The sequence below is a fragment of the Carassius gibelio genome, chromosome B22 (genome assembly GCF_023724105.1).
Source record: "Carassius gibelio isolate Cgi1373 ecotype wild population from Czech Republic chromosome B22, carGib1.2-hapl.c, whole genome shotgun sequence".
In the NCBI taxonomy this organism is placed as follows: Eukaryota; Metazoa; Chordata; class Actinopteri; order Cypriniformes; family Cyprinidae; genus Carassius; species Carassius gibelio.
In genome coordinates, this window is record NC_068417.1 from 5,303,009 (window position 1) to 5,330,814 (window position 27,806).

The 27,806-nt window shown below is 37.9% G+C and overlaps 2 protein-coding genes across 2 annotated transcripts in view; both read left to right on the forward strand.

Annotated features, from left to right (window-relative positions):
• The window catches only part of LOC127987694 (uncharacterized), a 2,462,016-nt gene that overhangs the window by 842,678 nt on the left and 1,591,532 nt on the right, over nucleotides 1-27,806 (forward strand). The window contains exon 79 of the mRNA XM_052590053.1: nucleotides 17,232-17,408. Coding sequence (XP_052446013.1) covers nucleotides 17,232-17,408 — 177 coding nt within the window. The remainder of the gene's footprint in view (nucleotides 1-17,231; nucleotides 17,409-27,806) is intronic.
• On the forward strand, nucleotides 1,324-6,927 carry LOC127987705 (NLR family CARD domain-containing protein 3-like). The gene is made up of 7 exons (XM_052590067.1): nucleotides 1,324-1,470; nucleotides 2,028-2,138; nucleotides 3,723-3,815; nucleotides 4,155-4,256; nucleotides 4,463-4,547; nucleotides 4,805-5,000; nucleotides 5,093-6,927. The coding sequence occupies exons 2-7, from the start codon at nucleotides 2,095-2,097 to the stop codon at nucleotides 6,925-6,927; spliced, it is 2,355 nt and encodes a 784-aa protein (XP_052446027.1). The 5' UTR covers nucleotides 1,324-1,470; nucleotides 2,028-2,094.

A 27,806-nucleotide genomic window follows, 5' to 3' on the forward strand; every position in this document is an offset into this window, starting at 1 on the left:
CTCAACCTCGAGCCAATAGCCTTCGAGTATGAGATGTGAGTATGTGATTTGTTGAATGTAGTAACGAATACCTTCAATGAACGAGTTTCATATGAGTCTGAACGAGATCTAGAGATCTTATCGTTCGTGAACGAAATGACTGAACTGGTACCCATGTCGTTCGTGAATGAGTTGAATGTGCTGATACATCTCGTTCGTGAATGAAATGACAACTGGCACACATGTCGTTCGTGAATGAGTTGTTTGTGCTGATACATCTCGTTCGTGAATGAAATGACTGAACTGATACACACATGTCGTTCGTGAACGAAATGAATGAGAGTAAACCGGGTTAGTCTGCCATTTAGCATGTCAATCTCGCAAAAATGCAAAGCGCAGTTATAGTTACTGTACTGTGCACATACGCTTGTTTTGATATTTAGAATGTGAATATATAATATACAAACTGTCGGACCAAACAATTAAAATGCTAATAAGGCAAGAAAACCGTGTGCTTTGTTCATCTGAACAACTTAATTAGACTTTATATATTGAATGCGATTATACACACATTAATAAAGCCAGATCAGTTTTTGTAACAAGTGAATACGTTCGTTGACTTAAGACATAACACATAATACACTCTATTTTGCCACCTGCTGGCTTATTGTGTGTAATACGAAGAAATGGTCACTGAACGAATCAGTGAACGATTCTGAACGAATCATTTTGGTGAACGAACTGAAAATGAACGAATCTCTAGAAAGAATCATAATTTCCACCACTAGCGCTCTCTCTCTCTCTCTTCCCCACAGGCAGCGCGCGCACACGCATCTCTATCTGCCCTGTTCAGCGAGCAGAGAGGAGCAGCACTTTCAGTTAAAAAAAGATATTCTGTTGCTTCAAACTCTATTTTACATAAAAGTACAGTCGAAATCACAGTTCAACCATTGTCTTAATCTTATGTGTATGTTATTTCATAGTCGTGAATAGGATTTTAGTGCACAGATTAACATCTTTGAGAGCTGGTATGTAGTCTTAATGGACCGCGTTTCAGTCATTATAATATTAATTCCGTTGTCTGACAACAGAAACATTAAAATATAATAATAAAAAACGTTTTATTGAGAATTTTTGCAGCATTAAAATGCAGTACATGAGCACAGAAAGGGCGAGATAATATGATGCACCTACGTCATGAATATGGTAATTACCATATGACGTCATCTAGCGACATTTGGGGCAGGGTTTAGCTACTTTCCATTGAAAGAAGTTGGCAACACTGTTTGTGCTTCACATTCCTGTCCAGTTGGTGGCGCTGATGCACGAGATCTGTTGTGGACTTTGATTTTCTCCAAGATGAAGTCGTGTCAGGTGACAAACATCAATCGTGAAGATCGCACAGGTGTTTAACAGCGATCACAAACCGGAAGTGTGTGAAAGACTTCTGGATTCTGTTCCTGCAGCACAAGATCGTCTGAACTACTGCAAGTAAGTCTGAATACTTTCACCATTACACTTCTTTAGGAGAATGATGAACGCTTTTCAGAGCTGGATGAAGCGGGATTTGTTCAGTTATAACTTATACCTGTCTGTCGACGAATAACAAACGACCCAGATACAGAGAGATATTAATAAAACAAACCTTTTAAAGATGAAGAATGTTAAAACATTTTTACAAGTCTGTAAAAATATATCTGTAAAGGTATAGCAGTCAGAATAATTATAAAAGAGTTGTTATATTTCTTCCTTCTTCCATTTTAAGACGCGAAACCGAAAGTATTCTGTGGTCAGATCAAACCTGTTCTACCGGATAGAGAGACGATAAACACGAGCAAAACAAATCTTTTAAACTTCTTAAGTAATGCGTATGTAAATAAAGACTTGTGTTGAGAGTGATCTGAAGAGATTATTACAGGGCAGTATATGTGTAGCATATTTTATTTGTATATTGATCGCCTGATAACTCAAAAGAGTCAGCACTAGTTATTTTCTTCATCATTTGTTCCTCTGAACTCTCATGATCTTGATCTGATTGTCATGTCCAGGTCATGATGAGCATCTGATCGTCTTCAGAGACACAAAGATCTCAGTGTTGAGCTGTTCATCTGCAGTATGTCAGAGAAGAGAGGAAAGATGAGTCTCTCACACAAACAGAGGTAAGACTGAGTCTGCTTTCAGACAATCATTTTAAACACTGCTGCACTTTCAGAGGTTTGCTGGGAAAAACAAAACAAAAAAGTAACCAATTTTGTTGTGTATTTACAAATGCTTTGCAGAACTTCAGAGCTTCATAACTTCTACTTAAAAATAATGTTTCTATTTTAAAAGTAGCCAATAGATTATAAATATCTCAGAAATGAAAATCAGAATCATAATTTACAGTCATTTTACAGTCGTTCTTCAGCACTGGGCCTGTACTTGCTTATTCAACAACAGTGATTTTGGTTTTTAGGTCATACATTTATTATCAGACATTAAAAAATGACTCCAGACTTAATTTAAAGGGTCATATGATATTTTTTATTGTTTTCGTTTTTTTTAGTGTGTAATATATCTGTGTAAAATCTTCAAAGTTACAAAGCAAACCCTCTTTGTTTGGATTCAGTGTTTAAGATTTATTAATAACTCTGTTCCTGAGCCGTACGACCCAAAGGTTAGCTTGTGTACAGCACGCTTTATGAAGCTGCAGTGCATTTTCTCCCAGCTTCCTGTGTACAACATCTGATACACACACCTAAATACACTGTACATAAAATACAATAAACCACACCTAAATACACTGTACATAAAATACAATAAACCACACCTAAATACACTGTACATAAAATACAATAAACCGCACCTAAATACACTGTACAGAAAATACAATAAAACACACCTAAATACACTGTACAGAAAATACAATAAACCACACCTCTAAATACACTGTACAGAAAATACAATAAACCACACCTAAATACACTGTACAGAAAATACAATAAACCGCAGCTAAATACACTGTACAGAAAATACAATAAACCGCAGCTAAATACACTGTACAGAAAATACAATGAACCGCACCTAAATACACTGTACAGAAAATACAATGAACAGCACCTAAATACACTGTACAGAAAATACAATAAGCCGCACCTAAATACACTGTACAGAAAATACAATGAACCGCACCTAAATACACTGTACAGAAAATACAAAAAACCGCAGTTAAATAACTGTATTTCATGTTGACACTTCAGGACATAAAGTTGTTACAGTGAAGAAGAAAATTATAACTTTATGAGTTTGTATCTGAAAGGTTAGAGAGTTGTAAAATAAGCTTATCTCTGTTAAACGCTCAGCTCATACTTGGACTTGAAGTCAAAAGGATGCACTAATTTTTACAACAACATTGTTACTGTTATTACACCCAATAAACTAAGTGATAAACTTTTAAAATAGTGTCAGAACTGTGTAGCGCTGACATTTCTGCTTTCTATTTTAGTCAAAAAAGAAAATGAAAAATAAAATCTCTTTAATTAGTTCAGTCAAATATTTGTAAAAATATATTTAGTCTCACATTTTAAGTCACTCACATTTAACTTTACAGAAATTGTTAAACAAATGTAAATCTGTAAACAAGAATGACTGCTATCTTTAAAAATCTACAAATGTTTTGTGAAGGACTAGAGAGAATGTGTGTCAATATAAAACACAGATGAACCTCCTGTAGAAAAGTTTCTCTTCTCTCTTTGTGTCATTAGTGTAAGATCAGACTCACATGTGTCTGTGAAGAGTGACCGGTCAAAGGATGGTGATGGACCGAACTTCAGTGAGAAAAAGACATCTATCAAAAGGTATTTATTATCTTTCACATTATAATGTAGTGTTGGCTTATTTCTCCACTAAGATGCTTGTGATAGAAATGAATGAAATAAAACAATAATTCAATTATTGAACTCAGTCTGGAGCTTCTTTCCAGTAACACAATCACACAAGCAGACACAAGGAGGTATAAATTAACCATGAAAATAGATCATGCAGCCCAACATGAATATGTCTTTCCATCTATCCATAGTCACAGATGGTCAAATGCATGTCTATACTGTGCTTCATTACCATCCTCAACAGTGAAGCTCTTTAAATGAGACTGAAGGAGCTCCTGTAGTAAAGTATTTTGTTCTTTGTGTCATTAGTGTAAGATCAGACTCACACGTGTCCAGCTCTGTGTCTGTGAAGAGTGACCGGTCAAAGGGAGAACCACTAAACTTCAGTGAAGAAACATCACGAACCAAACGGTATTTGATGTGTTTCTTATTTCTGTTTACACACAGACTGTGTCAAAGTGTATCAGTGGATAATTATCATAAAACTACTTGTAGTCCATGAATTGATCACTTATTTATTGTTTTTCTCTTTGCTAAAATGTTTAAAATATACTTTGATCATATATTTTTTTTTCCACTAAAAATGCAGTATTGTGATTTATTTTATTTACGATTAGGCTTCAGTATGAAACATTAGATCCAGATTTACAGTCTCACAGGAACCACAATAATTTTACAGACAGTCTCCTGCAGATCTTCCTGGTAATAAAACAGATTTTCAAGAATATTTAATAATTATAATAAACAAATTATTGAATAAGAGTGTGACAGAACTTGTATTTCAAATTTTTATTTTTAAGAACCTATAAAATAAGATTGAAAGCCTATTTTTATTAATATTTACAACAAAGTAATGTTTGTCTCAACTTGATTTTTGATGAATATTTGTAATTACTGAATAAATAATTTTGACCAAATATAGGATTTTTTTTCTCATTCATTCTTGTCTGTCTTTGTAGGATCTTGAGAGCAAAATAATCACATTTCTAAAGAAAGAACTGGACATGTTTAAGAAAATATTACAAAAAGAGGACATGCAATACTTTGTGAAGGACTTTAATGAGAACAGATGCAGTATGAAAGAAGCAGCTCTTGATCTCACGCTCTACTTCCTGAGAGAGATGAAGCAAGATGAAGCTGCTGATACTCTAGAAGGTAAGAGACTCATAATCATCTGTCAGATTGTCACTTATAAATGTAGAGAGAAAATATGATTAAACAATATCTGTATTTTTGTTTCTGTTTAGATGAGCTGGTCTTCATTCATCAGCTAAAGTGTAGCCTAAATAAGAAGTATCAATGTGTGTTTGAAGGAATTGCAAAGCAAGGAGACTCTACACTTCTGAAGAACATCTACACAGATCTCTATATCACTCAGGGTTGTAGTGAACAGGTCAATACTGAACATGAGGTGAGACAGATTGAAGTTGCTTCCAGACGTCATGAATCACAGGAGATACAGGTTGAGTGCAAACATTTGTTTGAAGCACCTGAACAAGACAAGCAGATCAGAACTGTACTGACAAAAGGAGTTGCTGGCATCGGAAAATCAGTCTCTGTGCAGAAGTTTGTTCTGGATTGGGCCGAAGGAAGAGAAAATCAAGATATCAGCTTCATATTTCCTCTTCCATTTAGAGAGATGAACTTAAAGGAGCAAGAAAAACTAAGTTTGATGGACCTTATAACTCAGTTTTTCCCAGAGACACAAGGACTGAACCTTACAAGAAGAAATCAATTCAAAGTCTTGTTCATTCTTGATGGATTTGATGAATGTCGTCTTCCTGTAAACTTTAAGGATAATGAGACATTTTCTGATGTATCATCACCAGCCTCTCTGGATGTTCTCCTGACGAACCTCATCAAGGGAAATCTGCTTCCTTCTGCTCTCATCTGGATCACCAGCAGACCAGCAGCTGCTAGTAAGATTCCTCCTGACTGTATCGACCGGCTGACAGAGATACGAGGATTCAATGATGCACAAAAGGAGGAGTACTTCAGAAAAAGAGTCACGGATGAGAATCAGGCCAAAGAAATCATTGATCATGTTAAACAATCAAAAAGTCTCTATATCATGTGCCACATCCCAGTCTTCTGCTGGATTTCAGCCACTGTTCTCCAGAACATTTTAGAGGAGAAAATAAATAATGTTGCGAAAATCAATCAGGCTGATGATGCCTCCAAAACACTGCAGGAGTCAAATACTGAAGACACTCCTAAGACTCTGACACAAATGTACACACACTTCCTCAGATTTCAGATCCAGCAGAGCAGACAAAAGTATGATGGAGAACATACACCAGATGTTTCCTGGGATAAAGATGCCATCTTTTCACTGGGGAAACTGGCATTTGATCAGCTGGAAAGATACAATGTGATCTTCTATGACACAGATCTGGAAGCCTGTGGTATTGACGTCTATAAGGCATCAGTGTACTCATGCATGTGTACCCAGATCTTTAAGGAGGAAACAGGGATCACTCTTGGTACCATGTACTGCTTTGTTCACTTGAGCATTCAAGAGTTTATTGCAGCCCTTTATGCACATCTGTTTCTAGACCTAAAGAAGAAAAGTATATTTGTTCATGAGTATACAAAATGGAAATATAAAAGTAAAACCATGATTGATTTGCTCAAGACTGCAGTGGACAAGGCACTAGAGAGTGATAATGGACACCTGGATCTTTTTCTTCGATTCCTCCTTGGTTTGTCTCTCCAGTCCAATCAGAGACTCTTACAGGGTCTGTTGACACTGGAAAATAGAAATGAGCTGAGCAAAAAGGAAATAGTTCAGTACATCAAGCAGAAATTAGAGTCTAATCTGTCTCCAGAGAGATCCATCAATCTGTTCTACTGTCTGAATGAACTGAACGACCAAACTCTGGTGAAAGACATTCAGACCCACCTTAGCAAAGGAAGTCTCTCATCTGCTGATCTTTCACCTGCCCAGTGGTCTGCTTTGGTCTTTGTGTTGTTGACATCAGAGGAGGAGCTGGAGGAGTTTGAGCTTCAGAAATTCAAGAAATCAGACGAGTGTCTCATTAGATTATCAGCAGTCATCAAAACCTGCAAAAGAGCTCTGTAAGTTATTTAATATATCTTGTCATGTTTTGTTCTCATGCTAAAATTGCATTAATCTACATTGATATGGTCACGGTTACGGTACAGTTCGGTATGTGCTAAGCTTATGGAAAAATTATACTTTCAAACAAAAGTAACGAAAATAAGAATATTCTAACTTTTATATATGTTTATTTATATAGCACATTTCATACACAATGGTAATTCATAAAATACAGTAAAATAATAATGAAGAACAAATAAAACAAATATTAAAACTTAAATTATTTAAAATTGGACTTATTTAAAATGAATTTATAACAGTTAAAAATAGAAAATGATTTTACATAAAATTCAGTTAATATGTAAAATACAGTGCAATCAGTTTGGACATTGCACAGTGCTCATTCAATAAATGCACAGCTAAACAGATGAGTTTTAAGTCTAGATTTAACGTAAAAGTACTTTCAAATCAATCCTAAATGTAACTGGAAGCCAGTGTGAGAACCTGAGGACTTGTGTGATATGCTCAGAATATTGAGAGGAGCGTCAATCCATGCAGCGATGAGGAGAGTGAAACATGCGTGCTGAACACTGCCATATATTATTATTATTATTATTATTATTATTATTATTATTATTATTATTATTATTATTATATGTACCCTGTCTTTTTTGCTCGCATTTTTGGCCATTTTTCTCTTTGATAATTTGCAGATGTCGGTGCATACCAACACTGAACAAAATTATAAACGCAACACTATTGTTTTTGCCCCCATTTGTCATGAGCTGAACTCAGAAATCTAAGACTTTTTCTGTGTACACAAAAGGCCTATTTCTCACAAATATTGTTCACAAATCTGTCTTAATCTGTGTTAGTGAGCACTTCTCTTTTGCTGAGAACCAGTCAGTATCTGGTGTGACCACCATTTACCTCACGCAGTGCTACACATCTCCTTCTGATAATTTTCCGCTATCCCGTCAACTTTATTTTACTAACTTACTGCATGCACAAGGTGACCCAGCTGACCTCATCAGAAAAAAACTCAACAGTATATGCAGTTCAACTTCTTAAACTACTGCTTTAAAGAAGATATACTCTTGCATAACCTCAATGCATAAATTAACCTCCACATCTCCACTTTAAGAAACTCATCAAGATAGAGCAGCACTTTTAAATATATAACTCATTGCCATTAATGATATAAGCCTATTATTAATTTACATTTTATTGTTTTATTCAAGCATGCTAGTTTGTTTTATGTAGGAAATTTGAATCAATACAATTCTCATATATATGCAGTATATTTAATCTAAAAATAATTAGTATAAATTGATTTTTGATAAATTGAACCTTGTGATTTTATTTATTTCTCTTTTAGGCTAAATGATTGTGGCTTAACTGACAAAAGCTGTCCAGCTCTGGCTTCAGTTCTTGGATCAGAGACCAATCTGAAAGAGCTGAACATGAACAATAATAATCTGCAGGATTCAGGAGTGAAGCTACTCTGCACTGGCCTGGAGAATATAAACTGCAAATTAGAGATACTGAGGTAAGTTTTGTGACAATCATTAGTGTTTTGTTAATTTAAATTTTGAAAATTTGCAGGCTTTAATTCCAGCATAAACTCTACATTGCAGGGTCCTCATTTATCAGCAGTGCATATTCACAAATGTGTGTGTAATGAGTGCATAAGAACAGTGTCATGCAAAGTGTGGGATCTACCAACTGGTACTTTAAGGGTGCTTTCACATTAGCACTTTTGGTGCGCACCCGGGGTCGATTGACGTCAGAATTCGGTTCGTTTGGATGATGTGAACACTGTCTTCCGTACTCTGATGCGCACCCGTGAACCGTACCGCTTAAAAACGGTGGTCTGGGGTACACCTCATGTGAACTCTGGTACGGTTCGCTGCTCATGTGAACGCAATCGTACCAAAATCGCGGAAGTGTACCGCTTTTAATGACAAATTATTTGATGAAAATGTGTGTTTGTGTGTGTGTTTCACTCACTTTACTGATGAGCGTGACTGACGCGCTGCAAGCAGAGAGCTGTACATCTCATTTATGTTCGCCTTCAACGTTCTTTAGAGCCTTTTCAGTACATTCGTAAGACAGACGCAAGTGCCTTTATGTACCGAAGCTTTATCAACAAAACGAACAGTTCAAAAACGTAATACATAAAAATGCAGAGAGTAATGTTATGCATTTGCCGCCTTCTCCTGCGCTGTCGTTACCAAGCAACGGGGTAAACAGCTGCTGGCTTGATGACGCAAGCGGACCGCGGTTCGGACTCAAATATTATAATATGAACACAGTCCAGCGGGGGCAGGGGGAGGGGGGAGCAACCGAACTCTGGTTCGGACCAGGCAAGTGAACCAAGTGTGAAAGCACCCTAACATAGGACTGTGTGTAAATATAAGCTCAACTCTGAGCATGCTTAAGCAGAGAATCTAGTGCTAGAATGGCAATACTACAAAAATGAAGTGCTACTGTGTGTTTCCCGTGTCCTTTAATTGCAAATACTGCATTTATAAATTAATAGTTCAAGTTAGATGAGGTATTTAGTCTTGTTTATCTCCCCAGGAAACAAGACTAAATATATTTTTGCTTATATAGTAAATGCATCTTGATTATTTAAAGTAAAAACAAGACAAAAATAAGTAAGATATGCCTTTTTTTGCGTGCAGCTGGGAAGTCATTTGAAATGTAGCTTTAGTGTCATGACTGATCTTGCTTTGCTGCAGGATTCTGCAAACCATGCTCTGTGCAGAAAACATGTTTAAAAAGAGCACTGATCTGTTTAGTGAGCGCACAGAATGTCTTCTCAGTCGGTACTGCTTTCTTTTTCCATTATTTAGGGTGAGGACATTATACATTCACATGATTTATAAAGGTAGGTGTTGTCACCATATAAGGTTTATTGGAGGCGTTTCTGAATGCAAATGACAGTGTTTAAAAGTTTTTTTAAGTCTAGATCTAGGCACGATGAGTAGATTAGATGAGTAGAGTAGACAGATTACTGGATCTCAATGTTCTGCACGAGTGAATCAGATCTCTGCTCTACTGCAAACACTGTACACTCAACACATTGACATGTATTATTTCAATGTTACAAGGACATTTTGAAATTCTTGCTACTGGGTGTTTTTGTGCGTCTTGTATAAGAGATTGCTGACTGAATGAGTTGCCATCATCATCATAATAACCAGTATTTGTCAAATGTCAGCTAAAACATACTGGTAAATATTGAGATTAAAACTGAAGTGTTTTCTCTTTATGCAGTCTGAAGAACAGCTGCATCACAGAAGGAGGTTGTCATATTCTGGCTGCAGCTCTTAATTCAAACCCTTCAAATCTGACAGAGCTGGATCTGAGTGAGAATAAACTAGGAAACCCAGGAATGAAGATCATCTTGACTCTGTTTGAAAATGTACAGTATAGACTGGAAAAGCTGAAGTAAGTATTAAGCAATAAACGCTGCCTGTAAGTGTTAAGAAGCTTTGGTCACCTCTCTACTACAGTCTTGGTCCACTCCTCACCTGAAAAAGCTTCCAGATCACTGATAACCTTTGGTTTTCATATTACTACTGCTTTCTTCAAATTCAAGCAGATATTTTCAATGAGAATTAAATTTGGAGACTGAACAAGCCACTCAAGCACATTCTATGACTGATCCCTAAACCAAGCAGAAGTAGATTTGGATGTGTACTTTGGGATGACTTTCCTGCAGGAAAGTCCATTTATCATCAGCTTCAGTCTTTGCACCAAAGGCATCATAATTCTTGTCAAAATGGCCTGATACTTTAAAGAATCCATGATCTCCTTCATACAGTCATGATTTCCACTTCCTGCTACAGTAAAACTCCCCCATAACAGAACTGATCCACCTCCAAGTTTGACGATGGAGAGGGTGTTCTTCTGCTTATGAGCTTTTCCTTATTTGCAGCAGACATATCACTGATCCATGGGTCCAAAAAGTTTCAGATTGGTCACATCACTCCATAAAACATTCTTCCAGAGCTCCACAGGTCTACAAAAACCTGGAGACTTTAGACTGCCAAGTAAAACAGCAATGTTGAATAAAGGTTGAATAATTGTGACACATCTCGGTTATTAAAATCTTATAACTCAAAAATGATACATTTATATAAGATTATATATTGACATTATGACTTAATATATTACTTTTGAAACCAGTGAACTGTCATAGATTTTTATTTTATCCTGGATCTTCAGAAAAGCTTGTATTTGTAAAGTACTGCAGTCTCTGAGGGACTGAGTAATTTTGATTGCAACTGTAGGTTATAATTGTGGAAAATTAAAAAAATTAAAAATTGCATTTGTTGTAGATTGCGTTCACCAATATATAACTTTACCCAGCTTTACTGTGAAAAGAGTCCATTCAGGTCAAAAATACTGTAGTGCATCTACATCTGCTTTTTATTTTCTTCATTCTAGAACATGTACTTGTGTAACAATCTGTGTTCTAAGGAAGAATAACATATTTATTTTTAATAGACTTTCAGACTGCAGTATCACTGAAGAAGGTTATAAAGCTCTGTCTTCAGCTCTGAGATCAAACCCTTCACACCTGATAGAGCTGGATCTCACAGGAAATGATCCTGGAGAATCAGGAGTGAAGCTGCTCAGTGATTTACTACAGGATACAAACTGTCAACTCAAGACTCTGAGGTGAGATGTGATATATATATATATATATATATATATATATATATATATATATATATATATATATGTATATGTGTGTGTGTGTGTGTGTGTGTAATATTATATTAAAGTGTATTATAGAATAATATATTATTTCACTAATTCAGCCAGGTACACAATTTGTTGTTGAAAATGATCAAACATGAAAGATCAAATGCTGCAGCTGCTGTTGTTTTGATGATAAATGTCAGCAGAGTTTAGTTGTGTTAAAAGTTACAGGTTAATCAGACATTTTGGGTCACTAGATGTGCTGGTGTTCAGTAGTTTGGTGCCTCAATAGTTAACATTTATGATTGTGTCATTGTGGACATGTCTCATGAAAAACATATTCAGTGTGATTTATTATCCTGATTGTTTAAATGTTACTGAATGCACTGTACATTAATTTCCATAAAGCTCAGATTCACGACATTGTAGATCTACTACAGCAGATCTATCACAGACCACAAACACACACACACGCACACGTCTGAACCTGCAGTTCCTCTCATAATGAGCAGAATTACTGTTGCATCAACACAGACATCAGTTAAATAAAACTATCCAGAGATGGTCTGAACCCAGGTCATGTTCTCTGTTAGTGGATCAGTAATCCAGTGTTTGGTGAATTCTGCTACATAATAATGGGAAGAGCCGGCATCAAAAGATCAACTAAATATATCACTATGAATGCTTAGCTGTCACAAGCTAGTTACCTCTTTGTTAACTTTCCTAATCTCCTGCTTAAAAGCAGAAAAATCTTCAGATTTTTGAGAATCATAAGCTTTTGCCCCTGAGTTTCTTTTAAATTTACTTTTGACTTTTGTCTTTCTTAAAAAAATTGTATATTTAAATGTTCAATTGTTTAAACTTGAACTAGAGTTTTTCATTACAAACAATGTTTGATAATCTTTAAATGTTTTGTGATGTAATGCACACTGAATTGATTCCAGCTTCATCTTCTCTTCTGCAGGTTTTTGGGTCCTGCTGCAGATGAAGGCTGTCAGTATGTGACTGGAATTGTGGGTAAAAACCCGTTACTCCTGAGAGAGCTGGATCTGAGTGAACGTGAACTAGGAGACACAGGAGTGAATCAGATCTCTGCTCTACTTCAGGATAAACACTGTAAACTCAACACACTGAAGTGAGTATCTTACATCATTTCACATGTTACATGACTAGTAATGTTACAGTCCTCTATTTTAATTCTCATTTGAGTCCGACCCCACATTATAAAGCTTGGAAGAGCCAGGACATTTTTAATATAACTCTGATTATATTTGTCTGAAAGAAGAAATTCATATACATCTAGGATGTCTTGAGGGTGAGTAGATCATGGGGTAATTTTCATTTTTGGGTGAACTATCCCTTTAAGTGCATAGGGGTTGGAGAAAATATGAACACATTAGAAATAGCGAGTCTTTTATTAATGTGTATACTATCGTTTGTCTTTAATACAGATTACAACCTTCTTAGAATAGATTCATACAACTTTTGAATAGACTTCAGTTAAATTTTGTTTCTAATTTCTGCTGTGACTGCTGAATGTGATCATGTTTACTGACTACAAACTGAGGATTGAAGACTAATTAAAAAAAAAAAGTATATGTGAAACTAGCCACAGCTAGACAGAATTTCTTCTCAAACCTTATAAACAGTAACTTAAATAACACTCGTACTCTTTTTGCCACTGTTGAGATACTGACAAACCCCCCAAGTCAGATTCCCAGTGAAATGCTCTCAGACAGCAAATGCAATGAGTTTGCTTCCTTCTTTTCTGAGAAGATCATCAATATCAGGAAGGAGATTAGCACATCCTCAAGTAATGCAGAGGTCAGACAGATTCGGCCACAATATCAAAAAGATACTATGTCTATTTTTGAAACAATTGATAGCAAAATTCTGGAGGACATAGTGCAGCAACTAAAATCATCAACCTGTTGTCTTGACACACTTCCCACATCTTTTTTTCAAAAATGTGCTTAACTGCTTAAAAGCAGATCTCTTAGAAGTGGTGAATGCCTCACTTCTCTCTAGGACATTTCCAAACTCCATAAAAACTGCAGTTGTTAAGCCCCTCCTGAAAAAAAGCAATCTTGATGAGACAATTTTGAGCAATTTTAGACCAATATCTAATCTTCCTTTTATAGGCAAAATTATAGAAAAGGTAGTTTTTATCAGCTGAACAAATACTTAAACTCAAATGGATACCTGGACAATTTTCAATCTGGTTTCCGACCGCATCACAGCACAGAGACAGCACTCATTAAGATAATAAATGATATTCGCTTAAATTGTGACTCTGGCAAAATATCGGTGCTGGAATTGCTAGATCTCAGTGCTGCGTTTAACACTGTCGATCATAACATACTACTAGAGAGACTGGAAAACTGGGTCGGGCTTTCTGGGATGGCACTCAAATGGTTCAGGTCATACTTAGAAGGGAGAGGCTATTATGTGAGTCTAGGAGAGCATAAGTCTAAGTGGACGTCCATTACATGCGGAGTCCCACAAGTGTCAGTTCTTGCACCGCTCTTGTTTAGCCTGTATATGCTTCCACTAAATCAAATAATGAGAAAGAACCAAATTGCCTATCACAGCTATGCTGATGATACCCAGATTTACCTAGCCTTATCTCCAAATGACTACAGCCCCATTACTCCCTCTGCCAATGCATTGATGAAATTAATAGTTGGATGTGCCAGAACTATCTTCAGTTAAATAAGGAAAAAACTGAAGTAATTGCATTTGGAAACAAAGATTAAGTTTTCAAGGTGAATGCATACCTTGACTCTAGGGGTCAAACAACTAAAAATCAAGGCTGGAATCTTGGTGTGATTCTGGAGACAGACCTTAATTTCAGTAATCATGTCAAAGCAATAACTAAATCAGCATACTATCGTTTTTAAAAAAATTGCAAGAATTAGATGTTTTGTTTCCAGTCAAGACTTGGAGAAACTTGTTCATGCCAGCAGGGTGGACTATTGTAATGGGCTCCTCACCGGCCATCTCAAAAAGACCATTAGACAGCTGCAGCTCATCCAGAACGCTGCTGCCAGGATTCTGACTAGTGTGGGTGCGGAGTCACAGGCAGGAGTGGTGGGATACTGATGTGAGTGGCTCTTCTCGTTCCCGCCTACTTCAACGCAGAATTATGGCGTTTGTAGCGTATCAATGACGTACGGGTCAGATACATGTGGCCTGGCCGTTCAGACGGAGGTCACATTTCAAAAGATCTGATACGTATCGGATTCAGGACCACATACCCAAGTGGCCTGGGTCACATTTGAAAAGATCGGATCGGAATTGGGTCGTTTCAGCCTGCAGTGTGAACGTAGCCTAAGTCACTAAATGACCTAGGACCGAAATATATTGCAGATATGTTCACTGAATATAAACCTAACAAAGCACTCAAATCACTAGGATCAAGTCAGTTAGAAATACCAAGGGTTCACACAAAACAAGGAGAGTCCACCTTTAGTTACTATGCCGCCCGCAGTTGGAATCAGCTTCCAGAAGAGATCAGATGTGCTAAAACACTAGTCACATTTAAATCTAGACTCAAAACCCATCTGTTTAGCTGTGCATTTATTGAATGAGCACTGTGCAATGTCAAAACTGATTGCACTATATTTTCACTCTTTTTTTTCTTCTTTTATGTAAAATCATTTTCTAACTGTTTTTAAACTCATTTTTAGTAAATGTTTTAATCATATTAAAAGTTCTTTAGTTTTGTTATTATTTTACTTTTGATTATTTTACTTTCTTTTATGTAAAGCACTTTGAATTACCATTGTGTACGAAATGTGCTATATGAATAAACTTGCCTTGCCTTGCCTATGTGTAATTTCATAAAGTCAGGGTCAGTCTGGTTTCCACTGTCACTTCTGGGTCTTCCTCTGGGACAATGGCCAGGGTTTTTTGGCCAACTGGGTCTCTGAGTTTAGGTTAAAGGAGGTTATGAATGAAGGTGGAGTTTCTCTGAGTATGGAGAGCATCAGTGCCGAGGATCATTTCATAAAGTTAAAGACATTAATAATAATAGCTCAGAACTCACTTTCAGACAGCAGCGAGTGTTTGAAATAACTTCTGTTTGAGATCTGATGTGGATTATGATCACTTTACAAGGCTGAATATTTATAAGTGATAAGGTCTATGCACTTAACATTACCATAGTAAACATGGTAAGACCGCTTGAAGAAATCAGACGTCAGCTTCTCATTCAGACGATCACAATAGTGTATTATTTAGTGTAGTGTATAGTAACATGTTGTATCTGTCCTAACTCATCTACGCTCCATGTAAATCTTTAACAAAGCATGCAAACAAACGTCTGCTTTTATCATGTTTGTTTTGTGATCGCTCTGGTTCCAGTGACTTATCTATTATTAGTTTTCTGATAATTTCTTTGTTGGTGAAATGATGGAGTTGTGTGACGTTGTTCCAGAGAGGCGTGTAAAGGGTGTTTTAATGAAGCGCTGAGGAGTTTCTGACCCGACGGTGGAAGCACAGCGTGATTCTGGGCTCAGTGCTACAGGTCTGAAGAATTATGAGACACTGACACGACATCGAAGTATTATAGTCCTTTACCACATCACAAAACTGTGTTTTAAACAGTTAAAATGAATGAATGCTAACATTGTCTTCTATGAAGTGCAACACACACACATCTGATACAATCTCAGAAAAAGTAATCTGGGGTTTCATGACACTTTAAAAACTATCTTCCTATCACCCTCACTGACCGTTACCAGTGATGCACCGCGGGTCAATGTATAAACAACCCACACCTGACCGCGACTCAGACCGCAAAACAAGAAAAAGAAAATATTGGGTTTGTTCTGATCAGAGCTTGTGAGCGGAGAGCACATTTCTGAATATTCACTCATTCCGTGGGGTCTCACTCAACCCAGAATGCCCTGCTGGTTCCAAAATACGTGGAATAAGGGCTGCCTCTGACTAATTTTTTTCTTTTTTTCTAGTCGACTAGTAGTTGTTCATTTAAGCCATTCGTGGACAAATCACACCTTTATATTAATTTAATTACTTAAATAGGCTATAGCCTACAGTATAATAAGTGTTATGACCGCACACATAAAGCTTGCCACAAAGAACCGGTTAAAGTAATGAATATGAATGTGTCTAAATTAGTAAGGAGACATTTAATTGTTTAGTAATAAACTGGTGTTTTCTGTGTCGCTGAAAAGATGAAGTTGACGATGCAGACTCTCCATGAACGCCAGAGAGAAATGCACATTTCATATGAATTACATAATCAGAGAGAAGCCTATTTATTTTGGTTTGAATATTTTCAGGAGATTCAGGAGAAATTATACATAAATCATGTGAAGTGTCAATTATTTGATTAAATGAACAACTTATTTGTTTTTCTGTTTTGAAGACCAAATTGTGGAAAATTATCCAAAGGTGTTCAGACACTCTTCCTCTGTTTTTTGTTTTATCAAGACATTTTGACTTTATTAAATAGTTTTCTTCTATCTTCTCTCTTTCTCTCAATGTAGATTAAGATGCTGTGATTTGACAGATGAAGGTTGTTCTGCTGTGACTTCATGAACATAACGTGTCTGATTCATTGTGTTTTCTCTTTCTGTCTTCAGTCTGTGTGATTGCAGTATTACAGAGAAACAGTGTCTCATCCTGACTTCAGCTCTGAAATCAAACCCATCACACCTGAGAGAACTGAACCTGAGCTGGAATAAAATACTAGGAGACTCTGGAGTGAAACACCTCAGTGATCTACTGATGAACACACAATTCAAGCTGGAGAAACTAGAGTTAGTATCATTATACTCCACAGCAGTTACAGTCAGATTAAAGATTACTGTTTACTTTCAGGAAAAGGAAATGAAGGATGTGACGTGTGGCCAAATATAGTGTCCCATACTCTGAACATGTGATCTGCATTTAACACACACACACACACACACACTCTCTCTCTCTCTCTCACACACAAACACACACTCTCTCTCTCTCACACACAAACACACACTCTCTCTCTCTCACTCACACACACACACACACACACACACACACTATAAACAGACACACACACACACACACAAACACACACACCGTGAACAGACACACGCACGCTCTCTCTCTCTCTCTCTCTCTCTCTCTCTCTCTCTCGCTCTCTCTCACACACACACACACCGTGAACAGACACACGCACACTCTCACTCACTCACACACACACACACACACACACAGTGAACACACACACACACACGCTCTCTCACACACAAATACACTCTCTCTCTCTCTCTCTCTCTCTCTCTCTCTCTCTCACACACACACCGTGAACAGACACACGCACACTCTCACACACACACACAAACATACACACACCGTGAACTGACACACGCACATTCTCTCTCACACACACACACACACACCGTGAACAGACACACACACACACACACCCACACACACACACACACCGTGAACAGACACACGCACACTCTCACTCACACACACACACACACAGTGAACACACACACGCTCTCTCACACACACACACACACACACACACACACTGTACACACACACATACACACACACGCACACTCTCACTTACACACTCACTCTCTCACTCTCTCTCTCTCTCTCTCTCTCTCTCACACACACACACACACCCCGTAAACAGACACACGCACACTCTCTCTATCTCTCTCTCACACACACACACTCTCTCTCTCTCTCTCTCTCTCTCTCCCTTTCTCACTTTCCGGTGTGACTGTTGCGCTAGGGTGTGGGTGCGTGTTGGGAGTGATTGCGGTGATTGCTGCTGAGAGCGTGCTGAATGTGAGTTTTCTAATTCTCTTTTTTTCTCTCTCTCTGTTGATGCTTTGAGAAGTTTTTTAGAGGGACAGTGTTTATTGGGTATCGTTTGTGTTTGTGTTTGTTTGGTGGAGGCGGCGGCTGCCGGCGTGGCTGGTCAGCATGGCTGCTGCAGGTGAACACAGTAGTTTGCACAAGCTCACGCGCCGACACGCTATCAAACTTTCTCCGCCTAACGGGTGTTCGGTTGAAGATTGTAGTCTAGCGGTGGGTGAGATTGTCGGATATGACAGTATTAAATCGGCTTCTAGGATGAATAGTGCCGTTGTGATTTTTTTAGACAGTGTGGACAAAGTAAATCAGATACTTGAAAGTGGAGTTGTGATTCAAGATACATACACACCAGTTTTGTCTCTAGTGAACCCTGCCAAAAAAGTCATCATTTCGAATGTACCTCCGTTTATGAAAAATGAACTTTTGGAAAAAGAACTAGGGAGACACGGAAAACTAGTGACTCCGATAAAAATGATCCCTATCAGCTGTAAATCTCCTCATCTTAAACATGTTGTGTCTTTTAGGAGACATGTACACATGATTCTTAAAAAGAGCGATGAAGAGTTAAACTTAGTGTTTAAGTTTAAGGTTGATGACTTTGATTACACCGTTCATGTAACATCAGAGACGATGAAATGCTTTGGGTGCGGAATTGTTGGTCACGTGATTCGCTCGTGCCCAGAGAGAGCAGGTGCGGTGCGGGCTGTAGCGGATCTGCCGCCCGTACGGGCCGAAAGCGAAACTTCTTTACCCGTCGAACCGCAGAGAACGGTCCAGGAAGAAAACGGAGATGATAGTGATCAGGAGAATGAGCAGACAGAAAGTGTAGCGAGTGATCAAAACGCACAAGATGTTTTAAAAGAGGATCAAAATGTTAGTCAAACCGCGACTAGAGTAGCTGAGTCAGTGTTGTTTAATGAAGAAGATGCTTTGTTGGATGCTGAAATTTCAAAACTGTCAACCAAGAGAAAAAATCCAGAAAATAAATCAAACACTGAACAAGTTACAAAAGTATCAAAAACGAATCCAATGAGCATTTCTTCTCAGTCAGATGATGTGTTGATGAGCACACAAGAGTCTGAAAGTGATGTTAGTGGAGACACACAGATGAACGTGGAGAGTGCTTACCCTTTCACTAAAATTCAGTCTTTTTTACAAAGAACCAAAGGTTTGAGATCAGTTAAAATTGATGAGTTTTTTCCAGATTTAAAGTTGTTCATTGACTCAGTCAAGTTTTTCATGAAAAATAAAGAAAACTCAGGCCAACTGACCTTTACAGACCAGGAAATTTTTCGTTTAAAAAAATTAATGATAAAAGCGAGAGCACAATTAGCTAATGATGGTTAAGTGCCTTTTGTTTTTCTTTTTCTTTGTTTGTGTTAACCTCTCTGTTCTGTTTAAATGCAACTTAACATTTTCTATGTGTGACATAAAGTTGGGTTCTTTAAACGTTAATGGTGCGAGAGAGGATGTGAAGAGAGTTTCCCTCATCAGTTTGTTTAAAGTTAAAAAACTGAATGTAATTTTTTTACAAGAAACTCATAGCACAGCTGAAAATGAAACTGCCTGGAAGAAAGATTGGGATGGGGAAGTTTTTCTCAGTCATAAGTGTAGTAATAGTGGTGGAGTGGGTATCTTGTTTTCTAAAGATTTTTTACCCATCTCTTGTGTTACTGAGGAAATAATTCCAGGTCGCTTGTTAAAAATACAAGCTGTGTTTGAATGTGTAAAAATGACTTTCATAAATGTTTATGCTCCTACTGTAGGCCCAGAAAGAGTGGTCTTTTTAAACACTCTCAATGATGTAATGAGCAAATGTAGTGCTGATGGATACATGTTCCTGGGTGGTGATTTTAACTGCACTGAGAACGCAGCTCTAGACAGAAACCACCCAGAACCACATGGAGCCAGTAAGAATTGTCTTGTAAAACTAATTGAGATGAATGATTTATGTGATGTTTGGAGGTTTTTTCACACCACTCAGCGGCAGTATACTTGGTCTCATGTTAAAGATAATTTTTTGTCTTTGGCTAGGCTTGATAGAGTCTACTGTTTCAAACATCAGAGTAATGTACTAAAAGGGTGTTCAATACACCCAGTTGGCATTTCAGATCATTGTCTCGTACAAGTTGATATCTTTGTTAAGGATGTTAAATGTAAAAGTGCCTATTGGCATTTTAATGTATCCTTGCTTTCTGATCATGCTTTTAAAGATACTTTTAAGTATTTCTGGAGTGGTTACACAAAAGAAAAATCGGAGTACACTTCATTACAACAGTGGTGGGACATAGGGAAGGTCAAAATAAAACAGCTGTGCCTACAATATACTCTTAATGTCACAAGAGACATGACTAGATCTATGAAAGCATTGGAGAGTGAAATAGTAAAGCTGCAAGATTTGGCAGACTCAACAAGAGAAGTAGAACATTTTAAAGCTTTAAAAAGGAAAAAGTCAGCTCTATCTAACCTGTTGGGTTTCTCTGGTCAAGGTGCTCTGGTTCGCTCACGTCATCAAAATATAGCCAAAATGGATGCACCTTCTCATTTTTTTTTTGGCCTTGAACAAAAAAATGGACAAAGGAGACTAATGCACTCTCTGCGGTCTGCCAGTACTGGACAATTGCTGCAGGAGTCTGTGGACATTCGTAAATCTGTAGTTGTTTTTTATGAGAAGCTTTTTAAGAGTGAGTTCCAAGAGAGACCAGAGGTGGCGCAGTCTTTCTATGAGGGCTTACCTAAGGTTTCCGAAGAGGCCAACATGGAGTTGGATGCACCGATCTCCGTTGATGAATTATATTCTGCGTTGCAGAGTCTACAAAGCGGTAAATCTCCGGGCATTGATGGACTTCCTGTGGACTTTTATAAAGTTTTCTGGTCTGTGATTGGCAAAGATTTGTTGCTTGTTCTCAGAGACAGTTTAAAAAAAGGACATTTACCTTTGAGTTGTAGGAGAGCAATCCTCACTCTTCTCCCCAAAAAAGGAGATTTACAAGAGATAAAGAACTGGAGGCCAGTTGCTCTGCTTTGCACTGATTACAAACTTTTGTCGAAGGTGTTGGCAATGAGACTGAAAAATGTTATGCAGCATGTTATCCATGTTGACCAGACGTATTGCATACCCAATAGGTTGATATCTGACAATGTTATTTTAATTCGTGACGTTTTGGACCTCTCCAATTCATTGGGTTGTGAAATTTGTATGATTTCAATAGACCAAGAAAAGGCTTTTGACAGAGTCGAGCACCAGTATTTGTGGCAAACGTTAGGTGCGTTTGGTTTTAGCTCTGGTTTAATAAACATGATTCGAGTCTTGTATAGTGACATTGAGAGTATTGTAAAGATCAACGGTGGTTTAAGTGCTCCTTTTAAAGTTCATAGGGGGGTCAGACAAGGATGTTCATTATCTGGCATGCTGTACTCCTTGGCCATAGAGCCTCTTCTGCACAAACTAAGAAAATCTCTTATTGGTGTAAACCTTCCTGGATGTGAAACCTCTTTTAAATTATCTGCTTATGCCGATGATGTTGTTGTTGTTGTCAAAAGACAAGAAGATATTGACACCCTTGTAGAAAATATTAATGGGTTTGGCGTATTGTCCTCTGCCAAAATTAACTGGGAGAAAAGCAAAGCTTTAACGAATAGTAATGAGTTGAGCAGAAAACTTGTTTTACCTGCCGGGTTAATTTGGAACAAGGGTGGTTTTAAATACCTTGGTGTTTATCTTGGAGATTATACTTTTCTATGTAAAAATTGGGAAAATGTTTTAGAGAAAGTCGAAGGACGTCTCAAAAAATGGAAATGGATCTTGCCACACATGTCCTTTAGGGGCCGAACACTAGTGATCAACAATTTAGTGTCATCAATGTTGTGGCACCGGTTATCATGCGTAGACCCTCCTGCACAACTGCTGGCTAAGATACAGGCAGTGTTGGTGGACTTTTTCTGGGACCGGCTGCACTGGGTCCCACAGAGTGTACTGTTTCTGCCAAAAGAGGAAGGAGGGCAGGGACTTATTCATCTCGCCAGTAGGGGCGCCACTTTCCGACTTCAGTTTATCCAGAGACTTCTTGTTGGGCCCGTAGATCTTGTCTGGAGACCCTTAGCCAGAACCATATTGATCCGAGGCGGGAATTTGGGTCTTGCTGAGCCTTTGTTTTTAATGGACTTGAGTGCTCAAAAGCTGTCTAACCTCCCAAAGTTCTACCATGGACTGTTCACCGTGTGGGGGATGTTCCATAAAAAGAGAGTGGCAAGCTGTGAGTCCCTGTCATGGCTGTTGAAAGAGCCAGTGGTGAATGGCACTCGTTTCAACTTAAAACACATAACCGGACCTTTTGTGATGCAGTCGTTCTGTACGGCTGGGATTGTTACACTGAGACATGTGGTTGATCTGTGTGGACCAAATTTGATCGACACTGCAGCTCTAGCTTCTCGTGTTGGAGTTCGATCGATCAGGATCATAAATCAAATGCTTAGCACTTGGAAGTGCGAACTCACTAAGACTGAATTATCTTTGCTAAATGACTACAGTAATGGACAAGGTCAACCAGTTGTTGATGATTCTTTTCCTGCATTGACTCTATCTCCTGATTTTAAAGACTGTACTGGTGAACTGTTAGAGTCCAGAGAGACTCTCACAAATGAATTTGAAGACATGGGAGGAAAAACTATGTATAAAATGTTTGTAAAAATTGTAAATAAAGTCAAATTAAGTGGTCGGGCTGACACTCCTTGGAGAGCCCATTTGGGGCTTGACAATGAGGTCAGACCAGTATGGAGAGCGATTTACAAACCACCGTTGACCAAAAGGGTTGGGGATTTACAGTGGAGAATCCTACACGGTAGTGTGGCTGTTAATGCTTTTATTTCCATCATTAATCCTAATGTAAGTGAAGAGTGCCCTTTTTGTTTGCAGAGGGAAACAGTTTACCACTGCTTTTTGGATTGTAGCAGATTGTGCTCTTTTTTTCAGTTGTTGCAACAAATGTTCATGATGTTTGGAGAGAAATTTTCTAAGAATTTATTTATTCTTGGTTTTAGTTATAGTCAAAAAAGGAGAGTGAAATGTCAATTGTTTAACTTTGTATTTGGTCAAGCAAAAATGGCTATCTACCTCAGTAGAAGAAATAAGATTGAAGAGTCCTTAGACTTTGACATAAATACTGTTTTTGTTAGAATGGTGAAAGCTAGATTGAAAGTTGATTTTGATTTCTACAGTACCACAAATAATGTAGAGGAGTTCATAAACATTTGGTGTCTTAAAAATGTTTTATGTTCTGTAGTGGAAAATGTCTTGTTTTTTGGGACTGTTCTGAGTTAAATCATGCTTTTTTCTTTTTCGTTTCAGAAATGGGTTTATTTGTGTTGTAGAGAACTCATGTTTTGAAAAATAAAGAGGTTTGAAATCTCAAAAATCTCTCTCTCTCTCTCTCTCTCACACACACACACACACACACACTCTCTCTCCCTCTCTCTCTCACACACACACACACACACACACACACCGAAAACCGACACATGCACACTCTCTCTCTCACACACACACACACACACACTGTAAACACACACATACACACACACACACCGTGAACGGACACACGCACACTCTCACTTACACACACACACACTCTCTCTCTCTCTCACACACACACACACACACACACACACCGTAAACAGACACACGCACACTCTCTCTATCTCTCTCTCACACACACACACACACACACACACACTCTCTCTCTCTCTCTCTCTCTCTCTCTCTCTCTCTCTCTCTCTCTCTCTCTCTCTCTCTCTCTCTCTCTCTCTCTCTCTCTCTCTCTCTCTCTCACACACACAGTGAACACACACACAGACACACACACTCAAATTCAAATTCAAATGAGCTTTATTGGCATGACTTGCACAGTATTGCCAAAGCATTGTACATTACATGAATAAGGAATAAACAATTATATAATACATAAAACAAAAACAGATTCGTAAAATAATTAAGTATATTTATACTTTCTCCTTTTTTTTCTTCAAACGAGAAACAAGTAAAAGACAACAACAAATAACAAAAAAAATAAAAATAAAATAAAATAAATACAGTACATGTAAGAAATGCTCTTGCTTCAGTTTTGTCCACTGGCTGACAGTCTTAGTTTGTGACAGGCTGATACATATCTTGCTGCTGTTGTGATCATTTTGGAATTTTCTCCTAAAATGTGATTTAATTTTTCTGTATTTGGTAATGTCATAAATGTTGGTTTAATTTGTTGGAATTTGTGAAAATATGCAGCTCTTATGTTCTGATAGTAATCACAGTGTAGTAAGAAGTGTTCCTCTGTCTCCAGCTCTCTCTGAGAGCACAGTGAACACACTCTCTGCTCTCTCGGCTGCCATCTCTGTCTGTGTCGTCCTCTCTCTACAGCCAGACAGTGATCGCTCACTCTGTATTTTGTAAGGGTTTTTCTTAATTTGGGATCTTTTACACAGCTCAGGTATTCTGCTGGTTTATAATCTTTCTTCAGGTCTAAGTACAGCTCCATCTTCTTCTGTGATTTAGTAGCATGTTTCCAGTAGGTGATGTAATTCTGTTTTTGTAACTGGATAATGTGGTTTGGTCGGATGGTGCTGTGCTGGTCTGGCTGTAGTTTGAGCATCAGCTGTGAGAGAGCGCTCCTCTGCAGGTTCTGCTCCTGACACCGCAGGGCTTCAGCCTGGTATGAGCTCGGCTCGCTGCGCTTCAGGTGCTGGTAGAACTTCACCGCTCTCTCTCTTTCTCTCTCACACACACACACACACTCTCTCTCTCTCACTCACTCTCTCACTCTCTCACTCACTCACTCACTCACTCACTCACACACACACACACCTGCAGCGCTGAGGAACAGTTGGGGTTCAGTTCTTGCTCGATGGTCTCATCTCAGTCAATCACCGGAGATCACAGTAATCCAGTTCATTAATGGACCAAAATATATATATATTTTTTTTATTCACTCAGCCAAAAAAAGTTTGCAAAAAAAATAAAAAATATATTTAAGTAAATTGTAATTCAGAAACAGAATTTTCTTGATTTCTCACATTTAAACTCAATTTTCATATTTAATGTTATTTTATTTAGTTCTGTAGTTCATCCTGTATCTACTTTGTTCATCTTTTTTCTTCTGTTTTTGTTTATGGTCATATAATAAGGTTTTTGGTAATATTTTATTTATTGCAATGTATGTTGTTAACACATGATGAATTACTCACACATGAACATAACGTGTCTGATTCATTGTGTTTTCTCTTTCTGTCTTCAGTCTGCGTGGATGCAGTATTACAGGGAAACAGTGTCTCATCCTGACTTCAGCTCTGAAATCAAACCCATCACACCTGAGAGAACTGAACCTGAGCTGGAATAAACTAGAAGACTCTGGAGTGAAACACCTCAGTGATCTACTGATGAACACACAATTCAAGCTGGAGAAACTACAGTTAGTATCATTATACTCTACAGCAGTTACAGTCAGATTGATTTATCAGGGTACATCATTTATTTCCAAAAATGAATGTATTCTTGTGATCTTTAATGAAAATAACTATCCCTTTCCCTCATAAAAACATCTCTTCTCTCGTCTGATGATGTGAAGGAGGGAAAACCTGTCAGTCACATGAGATCACAGTAATACATTTACATTTAAATTTATTAATTTAGCAGACGTTTTATCCAAAGCGTCTTACAAATGAGGACAGTGGAAGCAATTAAAAACAACAAAAAGAGCAATGATATATAAATGCTATAACTGTAACAGGGAGTCAGAGGCGTTCGGATCCATGTGCAGAAACTATATTAAGAGAATGGTCATACAGGCAGAAATCAGGAACGGTGTCAGGTATGTTAGGGATATCCAGAATCATAAACGGTAACGAGCAGAGATCAGGTCAGTCTAAACAATCAAAGATCATACACAGGGAGAACAAACACTAGGATAAATGCTCGGAAATGTCAGACAGGCTAAACAAGACTTTGCAGTGAGTGAGAGTGATTGTGCTGCTTTTATGTGTGTGTAAATGAGGTGCAGGTGTGGCAAGGAAATTGGCTGATGAATGAGGTGCAGTTGTGGCAGGGTGATTGTTATGCAGTGACTCATGGGGAATGTAGTTCGGGTGTGGTGCAACAGTATGAGAGGTGCTAGTGTCCAAGTGACATCTGGTGGTTGATGGTTGGAATGGTCCTGAGTGGAGTGCCCTCTACTGAAGTTCATTGGCACTCCATCTAATGATCGTGACAGTAACAAGTCTCAGTTAGGTTAACACAGTACACGTAGCATGGGGTTTTATATAATATAATAAATAAAAAGAAAACAGATAGAATAAAAAAAGGATAGAGCAAGCTAGTGTTAGAGGTCTTTACACACACACACACACACACACAATTGCATAATAAATGAAAAGAAAATAGAATACAAAAAGAATAGAAAGGTAGTTAGATGTTTTTTAAGAATATAATTATAATAGTGAGTGTTAAAGTTAGAGGATCAAATAAAGATGGAAGAGATGTGTTTTAAGACGATTCTTGAAGATGGCTAAGGACTCAGCGGCTCAGATTGAGTTGGGAAGGTCATTCCACCAGGAGGGAACATTTAATTTAAAAGTCTGTAAAAGTGACTTTGTGCTTCTTTGGGATGAACAATCAAGCGACGTTCACTTGCAGAACACAAGCTTCTAGAGGCACATAAGTCTGATGTAACAAATTTAGGTAAATGGGTGCAGAGCCAGTGGTAGTTTTGTAGGCAAACATCAATGCCTTGAATTTTATACGATCAGCTATTGGTAGCCAGTGCAAATTGATAAACAGAGGTGTGACGTGTATTCTTTTTGGCTCATTAAAAATTAATCTTGCTGCCGCATTCTGGATTAATTGTAAAGGTTTGATAGAATTGGCTGGAAGACCTGCCAAGAGGGCATTGCAATAGTCCAGCCTGGACAGAACAAGAGCTTGAACAGGGAGTTGTGCCGCATGTTCCCAAAGAAAGGGTTTGATCTTCTTGATGTTGAATAAAGCAAATCTGCAGGATCGGACAGTTTTAGCAATGTGGTCTGAGAAAGTCAGCTGATCATCAATCATAACTCCAAGGCTTCTAGCTGTTTTTGAAGGAGTTATTTTTGAAGTGCCTAACTTGATGGTGAAATTGTGATGAAACGATGGGATCTTGTTTACAATAGCAAACAATTATCAGCTTTTCATCAAAAACTCATGAATTCCTGACCTGCAGTTTTGTTTTTAAAGCTGTTTCACTCAGACATGCATCACAATAAGAACAAAATATGATCACAAAATCTTGTACTTGTTGACTGTAATCTACAATCTT